Here is a 12,925-nt window from a genome sequence, read left to right as displayed (position 1 = left end):
AAGGTTTCTGAGACGTTTAAAAAATTTCCATCATCCCATTGTGGATTTTTAATTCATTCATTTAACAAGTACTTATTTCATACATATTCATACTTATTTCATAGTTATTTCTCAGGAAAGAGATGGCAAAATCAAGACTAGGCTCTGTGTTTCCTAATTTGTGGTCATATTTACAGGGTGGAATATATTTTGTTTCTCATTTTGTAATTTTCAGATTAAGTTTTTCAATATTAATGCCTGATACTGATATCTAACTTTTTTGGTATCAAAAGATACTTTAGATGAACACATTTCTCCTTTGCCAGTAGAAATGGATTTCTAAACATAACTTTTCTTCCCTCTTGCAAATATTAGTCAATGTTTCATACTAAGCAGTAACGTCATTCCTAAATACTAACATACTCTCAGCACTAATACATTCTTCGTGATACCTATCAATCATGTTCACTTTATTTTGGATTAAGTTTTACTTGGTTATTAACCACTTCATTGAACATTTATGTGTTTTGAGTGCCCCACATGTGACAGTAACTGTCCTTGAAGAGTTTATGCTTAATAAGTAACCATTCACAGAGGACATTTAAGAAGACAGCATGTGTGTGGGTGGCTGGATAAAATAATCCCCTAGACCAGGGATGAGCATGCTGGAAAGGTTAAAGACAAAATGAAACTGTTTCATAAGATGACGATTGGCTTGTATCAATTCACTTTAACATTTACAGTGGATTTACTATGGTTACACAAGTGAATAGGAAACTGCCTTTTTATAATTTTTACAGTATTCTAGTCACAGGGACTAGAATACAATGTGACCAGTGGAATATTAACAACCTGGATGAAAGATCAAAGGGTGTATCAAGTAACAGAGTGCTTGGGAAGCGAGGGGACTGCTTACAGACACTACATGTCTTCTGTTTATTCTATATTTTTTGAATTCTTCATATCTGCCAATTCCATATGTTTCATATGGTGAAAGACAGAGCAAGGATATTTAAGTGAAAGACAAACCACATGGTCTTACATTATTACCAAAGTTTATAATATAATAATAGTCAAATACTGCCGAGTGGGTTTTATGCTAGTCTTTAACATGTTCCAGAAGCTTCTGAATATTCAGACATTTTACATTGTATTCATAATTATTTCCCTTTTGAGATTGATCTTCTAAAGATAGGAAAATTCTTAAAATGCAAGCTACTTAACTGGTACGAACAATCATGGTCCCTGTAAAATAAAAGCTTTTCGGGGCGCCTGGGTGGCGCAGTCGGTTAAGCGTCCGACTTCAGCCAGGTCACGATCTCACGGTCCGTGAGTTCGAGCCCCGCGTCCGGCTCTGGGCTGATGGCTCGGAGCCTGGAGCCTGTTTCCGATTCTGTGTCTCCCTCTCTCTCTGTCCCTCCCCCGTTCATGCTCTGTCTCTCTCTGTCCCAAAAATAAAATAAACGTTGAAAAAAAAAAAATTAAAAAAAAAAAAAAAGCTTTTCTCAAAAAAAGCTCTTGTTTAAATGCACTGATTAACTTCTGATGCAAATGACGTTTGCCTTCTGCAGCAAACATCATCTGCTATATTCATGGTATATGAATGTCTTTGAGGGTTAGCTTGTTACCCAATGAATTGAGATCTTCCTAACAATGGGTTTCTCGAGGGTACTTACATATTCTTCATAAGCCTCGTGGGCTGGAGGAGGGGGTGCCCTGTATCCCGGCACTGCCGGTGCTCCGCGGGCTCGTGGAGTAGGGACACCTCTTGCTACAGGAGGCACTGGAAGAGCTCCACGAGTCACAGTAGTCCCTCGAGGGGTGAGGACACCCCGTCCAGGTGGGGGGGGAGGAGGAATGGCGCCCCCACGGCCCCTAGGAGGAACAGGTCATGTACAGATGAGAATCCAGTGATGAGAGAGACTGAAACAGACTAAAACAGACTACACTGATGGAAAGAAAACCAAATTTATTTCTGTATGCATGTGCGCGTGTGTGTGTGTGTGTGTGTGTGATTGAGACTCTTGAGGATGTAAAGCATTTGACGTCTATAGTAGAATAAATTTTGTAAATGCTATCTATGACTTACTTATAATGAAAATCGTATCAAATACTTTACTATAGAAAACCAACCAAACAACCAAACAAACAACCAAACACAAACCAACACACTCTCATTTTATTCCAGATTTGCCAAGAAGACCCAAATCAGAGTTTCTGGTAACATGTAAGTATCCTCTGCCTTTTAAAAGTTCACCTTATGCCACTTTGCTTTTACAAAAGACTGACTTTAGCACCTGTTTTCGCTAACTGAAAGATCTCAGAAGGGGATTTCTGCTTTTATGAAAAAGGCGAAAAACAAAAATAGAGTTTAGTATTTGTTTTTTATTTTTTATTTATTTTTTTTTTAATTTTTTTTTTTTAACATTTATTTATTTTTGAGACAGAGAGAGACAGAGCATGAACAGGGGAGAGCCAGAGAGAGAGGGAGACACAGACTCTGAAACAGGCTCCAGGCTCTGAGCTGTCAGCACAGAGCCCGACGCGGGGCTCGAACTCACAGACTGTGAGATCACGACCTGAGCCGAAGTTGGATGCTTAACCGACTGAGCCACCCAGGCGCCCCAGTATTTGTTTTTTAGCGAGCCATTATAGGGCCAGTGCGCACCCCAAGCAGCGAGAGTGGAGCCACCAAGCTCCTTCCCCTGGTACTACACTCAGCATCTTACCATCAACCTGCCAGGGCTTTGAACTGTGTGAGCATCTGTGCTTTATCTCCATTTACTTTGTGCATCCATTAGCAAGATGTATCCTAAGGTATCAGAAAAGCCTGAGGTCATTTTTTGAGGGGTCTGAGAGCACTCAAAAATTTTGCATATAAATTAATGGCAATTGCTTCTTTGCTTTATTCCATTTCAGCTTATGAGATATTTCATAGGAATATTCTACTTTTGGATAGCAGGGGAAACCTGTATGGCTCACTGGACCATCTATGAGACTGAGCTGCTAAATGTCAATGTCTCCTCCATGTTGGAGGTTATTGACAGTGAGTGCAACGTTATAACTTACAATGAAAAAAATCTGTGTGCGCTTTCATACTTTAATAAAATGTGGAACTCTAAGCATGGTGATATCATTCTGTTTATTATAGTAGCTTCAGCTTAAGGTCATTGAAATCGGAACTCATTGTCACTGATTTGTCATCATGCATACAACCCCCTGAACTGGTATAGTCACTAATATAATTTATTTTCCTATGGTAACTACGGTGTTAGTGAAATACATTAGGATTCTGCAATAAAAGAATAGACTGAATGCTCTGTACTACAGTGCTTGACACAAAAGTAACTTGTATTAAAAGCCTAAGATCAAATGGTTGCAGCCAACTTTTATGGTTTTCCAAGGCCTTTGGAAAGGTTGAGTGTTTGAAGTCTTTGGGCAAAAGCATGGTTATTTCACTTTTTATTATGTCTGAAAGGCTGGCCTCCAGAAAGCACTGCTTTCAGCAGGAACACTAAAGCTTTGGGAAAAATGATGATCATTGGGATGTCAACAATCACACTGCTTGGCTGTACCCACAGATGGGGGATGTAGGTTAGGCTTTCTGCTATGAATAGCAGTCAGCTGGCTCTTTCTTGCTTGCAGAAAATGAGCTTTTGTGACTGAACAGTAAGAATGCTGGTAAAGCATTTAAACGTTTTAAATAGATTATAGAGCTGATGAATAGAGAAATTATCAGAGAACTTATTGTAAGTCTAATGTATAGAGAATGCTCTCCTAGATTGGGGAAGGTGAAATACAAAAGACCCAGAAGGCCCAGTGCCCACTTCAAACACAACAATAGCTGAGAACACAATATACTATATTATCATCAAAATATAAAACACATCTATGAAAAATGATGTAAAGACCAATTTTACCTTCACTGGGCCTCCAAGGGTCTGTTTCCTCAGCAGGGTGAGCATACATCCAGGTTTGCCCAGAATAATTCTGATATACAACTGCTGTCCTAGCTTCCTGTTTAGTTTAGCATTTTAACATTCTCAAAAGTGTCCAGGTGTGGGTAGTAAATGATTTTCACAAGTCTTATTTTAATGAATAATCACAAGGAAGAACTATAACTCCCCGGGTTTAAGGTGGATTTTTTTTTTTCTAATGGGTAAAATCAGATCTCTCAATCTGTAACAACTGTTCCTGCTTTAAAATTATATGATGCTCACATCAAATCTAATTTCTCATCCTATTCCTCCGTCAGTTGTGTCCCAGACACAGCCCTAGAAAACCGGTTTCCTGAATCTGACTCATCACCTCCGTACACTATGTTCTTTCCCTGGAATTTTAATCTCATATCTCTTTTCTCCAATTCAGCCGAAGCTTCACATCATCTATTTTAGGATACTGTCCCCGGCTGAGTCTACACTACAGTATTCTTCATTTTTCTGACTTCTCAAAAGTTTTCCATTCTCAATACTCCACCTCCTGCTCATTCCAGAACTGAATGCAATCTAGTTATTGCTTCCCCACTTTGCTGAAAATACTCTTTCTGAGATTACCAGTAACTTTTCACTGGTAACAAATCCACTGGATTCATTTACAGTCCCCATTTCACTGATCTTGCTATATTTATCACTGTGGATTACTATTTGGAAAATGCCCTCTTTGGATCCTTGCATTCTCTAAGGCTAATGACGACTGTTACCTGTTTCCTTCCTAACACATGCCATATCCTGGATTATATGCCTTCTATCAGAGGTTCCTTAACTTGTCTGCATTTCAGAATTTACCTGAAGACCTTCAAAAAATTCCAAATTCCAGACCACACCCCAGGCCAATTAAATCACAACCTCTAATGGCAGGAAGCCCTCAGTGATTCCAGTATGTAGACCAATTTGGGAACCACTGCCCTATATGTATCATCTAATTCAAAAATCTTGACAAGGTTGTCATGTAGACATTTCTAAGATACTTTGAAGGTTGAGTAACAAGTCACAGAAAGTACAAGTCACCTGCTCAAGGTCCTACTAGATCCATAGATCTCGGATAATTATAGGAATAACTATAGGCTTTGTTTAACTTGGTCCCTCACCAAATCTTATTTGATGTCATTAATCTCTAACTAAGCTAGATGTCAAAGAGTTATCCTTGTGTGGGCCACTCTTTCTTCTCCAACATCTAATACAGTACTAATTCCTATAAATTCTTATCTCTAATCTAGGCCTGTATCTCTATACAAGGGCTGTGCATTTCTGTCTTGGATAATGGACTTGTCTCCTCACTGGCTTCCCTGCCATAAATCAGGGTCTTTATGTCCGTCTCTCTTTGATTGCTCTACTTCTCTATCAGTCACAGTAACGACTGAGCAGTCTTTCTTAGAAACAAATATGATTATTCCTTTCTTCAACAAACTCCATCAGTTCTCTGTATTAATTCTCATTAATTAATGAACAAAAGCCTTCAAAATCTGCCCCTAATGTTTTATTTTCCACAGTTTGCTCTAAATATATAGTGATGAAGTGCATCAGAGATGTCAAATATCTTAATTCTTCAAATATGTACTATGAATTATTATATAGATGTAATGCTTTGTTCTCTGGTATGCATAATGATTGGAGGATTAGGTAGTTTTCATAGATACATTTGCTGCAATGTAAATCGTTTTAATTAAACAAATTATTATAGAAGTTTTCAAATATCCCAGGCACCATTCTTTTTTAATATAAATATAACTGAATAACTTAATAAAGTCATAATTTCATAAGTATGTACAAATTAGCATCCATTAACTCATGTTTTCAAGAACTTTCTAATCAATATGATTTTCTGTTTTGTAAAACTGTTTCCTTATTCTTTTTTTTAACTGTAGATACATTCCATCATGTGGTTTGAAATAAAAGACAACAGAGTTCTGGTCCATTTACTTTCATTAATGTTAATACATTAATGATATCAATATTGCACTGAAGTGAGGTTTAAATTCCAACATTAATTTTATCTTTTTTTCCCATAATACATACGTAGTATTAGATTTGTATGATATATATGGGATATTAAAAACCAAAAATGTTCAAGGAAATTTTTCTTCTAACATTTAAAAACCGGGACCACAAAGCACTATTCTTTATTAAATCATTAAAGAGACTAATATGTTAGAATAAAGCTTTACTGAAATTGAAATCTTATAGGGTCCACTCAAGTATGCAAATATAATATTACATTAAAGAACTTCAATAAGAAAACAAAATCTAATAATATGAAGATTTTATAATCTTAAAAAGCAGGTTAATGCATTATTTTTAAAAGATGGTCCCAATTTCAAAGAAAAAGGATAGAAAAAAACTTGTCCCCTCTGTAGATTTTCTAAATATTTATTAGTTTACATCACGTAAAACTACAAAATTTGGTATTTTGGGAATCACAAAAGTGACAGCTATGTTATTTAAAGAAGATGATTTAATCAACTTAAGATTACCTGCAATGATGTCATTTCACAACCCATCATGATGAGGTTAGAAATGTACAAGGTTTTATAAATGACTTATTCCATAAAAGTACGTACACAAAAAAGTATGTCACATTAAATTTTAGCAATGAAAAATGTTCTTTATCAGCATCAGAGAGCTCTTTTTTTTTCATTTTTAGAGATAAAAATGCAATAATAAGCTCTCACAGATTTTCAGAAGTTTTTCCTTTAGTCAAATATAAATTTCAGAATTGCCAGAATTTACCTTTAAATAGTTACTGCCTTGATATATTTTTTTGGAAATTTATCATTTTTAATTTTTTCCCCCGATTCACTGTAAAATGGAGGCATTTATGACTTAAATGTTAAAACAGTGTTTTTTTTGACACTGGTGGTCAACAATAATTAGGACATAATTTACTAAATAAATTGAATCAGCAAAGTATCCTAAAATCTCATAAGATGATTTCTATGCAATGTACGAATTAATATTCTAGACCTGTGTCTTTTAGAGATTTGAAGGCCAACTATAATCAGGTAAAGAGAATGAATTACACAGTCTGTGCATGAAGGCTATTAGTATATTTTGCTTTACCTCTTTGCAAACCAATGCTTTCTGTTGAAAGCTTCACTAATTCAGAATCGTACAAAACAAACTCTGATGCAGAAAGATGCCAAATTTTTGGAAAGTGAATATCAAGTAAAATCTTCTCTGTTGACCAAGGACATTGCAAAGTCAAATGTAACTGAATTTTAAATACTCTTACCATCAGCCATATAAGAAGTGTGCTCTGGCTTTCTGGACTGGTGGTATAAGTATTATCTACCTGTCTATCTAAATGTCTATCTATCTATCATCACCTATGTCTCTACCTATCCAGAATGACTATCAATTCAAGGGCCACTCAATGCACAGACCAATGTATAGCTTTCTCTTCCTGCAAGGTCATCCTGGTTGAAAAAGACAAATAATTGTATCATCTGCATGCCCTAATCCTGGAGACAGAACCACAAAGAACAAAGTCTCAGGTTTGTGCCTCTGATTTTCTTAGGATAGCTGGTTAGAGTTCCACCTGTGAATTCTAGAGTCAGACTGCTTGTGTAACCTCAGGCATATTCTTAACACCTTTCTGTACCTCAATTTCTCACCTGTGAATAATACTTAACCCTGCATGGAAGATTTGATGAGTTAACTTATGAAAGTTCCTATGTGTTATATAAGCATTCACTGTCCTTGCTTTTGTTGTGGTGGTGGTTGTTGATGATGTTGTTTATTCCTAGCTATGATCATGGCACAGAGCAGATCAGTAAAGGCTTGCCATCCTTGATTACAGTTAATTTATTTCAAGTAAGAGCTAATGTACCTTGAAGGGGTTGTGGGGGCTATTCTGATCCCTCTGCCTCTAATACCTCTGCCACGACCAGAGTCCTCTGAGCCATTTAAGTAAGATAATTCACGTAGCTGTTCCTGACGAATTTCATCATTGTAGTCCTAGGGAAACAAAAACAAAAAACATGACCTGATCAGTTAAAATGGGGCATGGGGATCTTAGAGCTGAACAAACACAGTATGAAAGGACATTTTTCATCTATTTTCTGGAGCCTTGTCTATGAAAATCTGAAATGATGTAAAAGTGTATATACTTTAAATTCCTATTTTTATAGAGAGAAATGGGAAGTTGCTTCTTTTATCAAGGAAATACTCAGCAGGAAATCAGATGAAATGTGCTGGGATATCACTTGATGTGTTAACCAGAAAAGGAAAGACAGCAATATAGAATGAAATCTTGGAATGTACCACAGTTATGATTAACATAAAGATTACTGAAAAACAACTCTACTGGGGTGATATGTGTAAATTGCGAATGACTGCATGACATTCAAATAGCTCCTGGTGCATAAACCAAAAAGGTGCAATCTCAAGGCCCGAGGTAGACACTGTGTTAAAATCATAAAGAAGTGCAAATAATATAGCAGAGTTTCAGAAAACTGAGAAGCTGTGCAATCCAACAAGCTTGATGGACAATATTTAAAAGTAAGGAATTTTCTATGTGTTCTAGCATTGGGCTGATAGAAAGATAGCCATAGCAAAAGGCAAATTTCGCAGTGATAACCAGAGATTTAGCAAAGTCAAAGGGATTACCTTTATCTTTTGTCAGTGTGGAAATTTATCAGTCATTTCAATGGGACCAAAGAATGGATGTGAGGCACTAAAGGTGAATACTCTTTAAAGACAAATATCAGTCTTACCTGTTTCTCCTTTTATTCACACACACACACACACACACACACACACACACACACACACACCTGCTTGAATAGTACAAAACTGAATAAGTGGTTATTTTTACCAAGTGGCTAATCTGATTAAATTCTTTTTCAGTAAACATATGTTTAAGTGAAATCAATCTGCTGAATTTTCTAGTGCTGGAGAGGTGACTAGAAGTGGACACTAGAAATATTTGTGAAGGGCAGGCTGACAGAAATCATGTTGGAAGTCTAGCTGTGGACCCAAAAAACAAGCATATCGTTTAACCAAATGTTGCCAGTTTACCTCTGCATATATACGTTAATTACATGAAAACTGTGCTACTCACCCACACACCTCTGTTTAGAAAAAGGCAGGGATGCATTCAACCTATAAGGATTTCTAATGTACAACTTTATCTCATGCTCCAAAAACTGCCTTGATTACAAGAAAAGTACTAGTCACTCCAAAGCATAAATTTTCTGATTTTTAACATGATGCTTTCACATTCATTCTCTTCAGCACCTCATAAGGGGCTGAACACAGCTGGCTGACAGAAGAACTACACAGTAGAAAATTACAGTTTCTAAGAAGTCACATATACTCAATTTATACCTCTTAATTTTCACATTCAAGTAACCACCAAACGGAAGAATATACATGTCCGTTATTTTATTAGGATCGGGGAGTGTGATGAATTGCCACTTCTGAGTGAGCTGACCAGCCGTTAAATTCCATAATTAAAATGAAAAATTAATTCCATAATTTTCCCACATAATATTCCTAATTTGCAAGAGAATCTTTGTGTGATTTCTTATCTGAGGAAAATCCATGAATTCTCAGGGTCTTTAAAAATTGTAAAAAGAGAGATCATTGTTGGAAACAATGAAATTTAAAAATTTAGAAATTTTAGGGGCGCCTGGGTGGCTCAGTCAGTTAAGCGTCCGACTTCGGCTCAGGTCATGATCTCACGGTCTGTGAGTTCGAACCCCGCATCGGGCTCTGTGCTGACAGCTCAGAGCCTGGAGCCTGCTTTGGATTCTGTGTCTCCCTCTCTCTCTGACCCTCCCCCGTTCATGCTCTGTCTCTGTCTCAAAAATAAACATTTAAAAAAAATTAAAAACAATTAAAAATTTAGAAATTTTAGATGAATTCAATTTATGTAAAAATTTACTTTTATGCCAGAATCAGAAAATGTAATAATGTGGATGTGGTCTTATTCGTTGTGTAATCTTAAAGAAGAGGAAGATGAGGCTGAGAAGAAAATAGGGAAGAAAGAGGAGGAACTTATTCAGAGAGCAGGAAAGAATAATTCCCAATTTGGTCAGGCCTCCCTGAATGCATACCTTGGATAGGTCGCATCACACGGACTCTGGAATTATCCATGTGATTTGCCTTAGTCAATTGAACAAGAAATGTAACAAAAGCAAAGACATGAAAAGTCCTTCCATACTGGAGATTGTCCTTTCTTGTCACTGGAGACTTATGCTACCAGGTGAAGAAGCCAGGCTGGCTTCCTGGATAATGAGAGACCATGTGGAGAGAGGCTCCAGTCACCCCTTCCTTCCCACCGTCCCATCTGTTATCCCAAACATAAGAGTGAGGTCATCCTAGGCCATCCAATATGAGTCAAGCTGATGAAGACCATAAAAAAATCACTTACTTACCCCCGGAACTGGTAGAAATAAATAATAAAGTGGTGCTTTAAGCCAGCATTGTGGTCGTTCGTTTTGTGCAAAAGCTAACAAACAGAGAGGGGACTGCTCAGCATGGAACACGAGAGACCAAAGTCAGAGGGGCATACTTCAGCAGTCTTTTCCCTGTCCTGTCCAAAGGAGGGTGCTTAGACCCAGATGTGATCTATATATTATTTGGGGTATGTGTAGCCCTGCTATGGAGGGAAATATAACTAATGTCATACCCTGGTGTCATTAAAGTTTGAATTGTCCACTTAAAACACTTTATTCAGAGTCTATGCTCACCAATCCAACTGCAGATTGGAATTCAGGTCCTAGACAGAAATCTGCTAACATGCAGAGAATCTGTTTATTTTTTAACAAGAATATTTGACACTGCAGGTTAATTCTTAGTGTAAGTAAAACAACTATTATTGATATATAATGATATACAATCAGGTTTTCTATGAGCTTAACTAGATATTCTGTTTTGAGAAATGGATCATCTTCCAGGATTGTGGTGGTCAAGAGAATACAAACCTCCAACTACAGATGTAATTGACTAAAATTTCCAGTTGCTCTGTTCTGAAACCTCTTGTCCCCAATGCCATGCTCCCCATGAGTGACTCTTAGTCAGTGGCTAAATGTGATCAAGATGCTAAAATAGGCCCATTCCTGGGAATCACAAGACCCGTCTTCCTATACCTGAAGGATTCCCTGACAGCCTTGCTGAACTTGTTTTAATCTCATTGCACCAGGGCAGTCGAGGCCCCTCTACCTCTCTTTCCTTTGGGTCAGATATTGTAGTGTGAGGGCTCTCCAGCATTCTCTGGCTCCCTTCTTATTTTGTGTTAAAGAGAATTTTCCCTAACAAAATCCTTATGTGTATAATCCCAACTTGGCATCTGCTGCTTGAAGGACACAAACCAACATACACAATGTTAACAAAACCAAGTTTGCTAAGATTACAAAACTGAGAGCTTTGGTAAATGCATTAATGTCAATGCTGGTGGAGCCTGTTCTGTTCAACACACCTTATGCTCTGATTAAATTGGAGTGCTTGCCATTCTCTTACTTAAAAATGGTCATATACAGATTAAATGTGAACTGTGAACTGATTATTGATTACCATAAAGGGTGGTGATTGATATTTTTTAAGAAAATGAATTGTTTGTTGCCCAATTTTTTGTAACACTTCACTTAGTAAGACAATATGAAAGAGTCATCAACATATTTTGGGCCAGAGATCAGAACAACTTGGTAGGTGCAGATAAACTGCAGCAACAATGAAAAACTGTGGGTACATGTGTGTGATGGGGTAGCAGAGAAAGAAAATGGGCATCCACGAAAAAATTTAGTAGGAGTCCTCAACTGGGAAGTATATGATATATTTGGGAAAGGTAGGGACAAAAGACATTTAAGGTGCAGAGATGGCTAGAAGTAGAACATTAACAAGATAAAAGAAGGAATGAGGAAAAAAGTGTAGAGGTGGAGAATTTATATTTGGTCTTAATCAGCTTAAATTTAAAATGCCAAAGGGGGCGCCTGGGTGGCTCAGTCGGTTGAGCGTCCGACTTCGGCTCAGGTCACGATCTCCCGGTCCGTGAGTTCGAGCCCCGCCCCGCGTCGGGCTCTGTGCTGACTGCTCAGAGCCTGGAGCCTGTTTCAGATTCTGTGTCTCCCTCTCTCTCTGGCCCTCCCCCGTTCATGCTCTGTCTCTCTCTGTCTCAAAAATAAATAAACGTTAAAAATAAATAAATAAATAAAATGCCAAAGTGACAGTAAGGGTTATCTTAGAAATTCAGATCTGGGTAGGGAGAGTAAATATGAGAGTCATCTACACATATTTATGATAATAGAAGCACAAAGATTGTATAAGAGATTAGTAAAAGAATGTAGTGATTAGAATTTTCTAATCTACTTTTAATGCAAATTTGTATCCTTGAAGATGTCACTTATTAACTGTAGTGTTTGGATCATTAAATGTTAAATGACCAGGCCTTTTAATAAACTCAGGTTTGTCTAATTAGACAACCAAAATATACACACTTCTGTATTTATAGTAATGAAGCATCTACATGTTTCAAATAAATATGGAAAAGAACTTTTTAAATGTCTGCATGTAGGAATAGTTGATACTAGTAACTTCCTAGACTGAATATATTCTGTGTATTGTTTTATAACATAAATATAATTTTCTAAACCCTAAAATCTGTAATTTTTTATTATAGTGCTTACTTCCAGTCTTCATTAAGCACAAACCTATTTTTGAATTAATCTTTCATAACTAGAACCTGAGTCTACCTGAAGCTAGTATATCCAGCTGGACATTTAACTGTGGTATGAGTTGCTGATACTTTAGTTATATAAAATCTTAATGACACGAGCAAACAAAACCTTCCAAGTTTACCTTGCAAATGTTATCTTATCAAAAATATATCACTACCTAGTTCACCTGGTGTTATTGAGTTCTAAGGTGCTGGGGTCATGAAATATGTATACATACGAATGTGTGGCTGTAGTTTTACGGCATTTACAATTTTTATGCCCAATTTGCTAACA

At 37.0% G+C, this 12,925-nt stretch overlaps 1 protein-coding gene across 15 annotated transcripts in view; it reads right to left on the bottom strand.

The window, feature by feature from the left end:
- KHDRBS2 (KH RNA binding domain containing, signal transduction associated 2) overlaps window positions 1-12,925 on the bottom strand; it is a 626,804-nt gene that overhangs the window by 236,690 nt on the left and 377,189 nt on the right. For all 15 annotated transcript variants that reach the window (XR_008422979.1, XR_008422982.1, XR_008422981.1 and 12 more), the window contains exons 5-6: window positions 7,804-7,931; window positions 1,656-1,854 (exon numbers count right to left, since the gene is read on the bottom strand). Coding sequence is in view for 7 of the 15 variants with exons in the window: in XM_053904773.1 (XP_053760748.1) it covers window positions 1,656-1,854; window positions 7,804-7,931 (327 nt within the window). In the remaining 8 variants the exon portion in view is untranslated. The remainder of the gene's footprint in view (window positions 1-1,655; window positions 1,855-7,803; window positions 7,932-12,925) is intronic.

The sequence above is a fragment of the Panthera pardus genome, unplaced genomic scaffold (assembly GCF_024362965.1).
Source record: "Panthera pardus isolate Hobbes unplaced genomic scaffold, ASM2436296v1 HiC_scaffold_17, whole genome shotgun sequence".
Taxonomy (NCBI): domain Eukaryota; kingdom Metazoa; phylum Chordata; class Mammalia; order Carnivora; family Felidae; genus Panthera; species Panthera pardus.
This window is presented reverse-complemented; position numbering and strand designations above follow the sequence as displayed.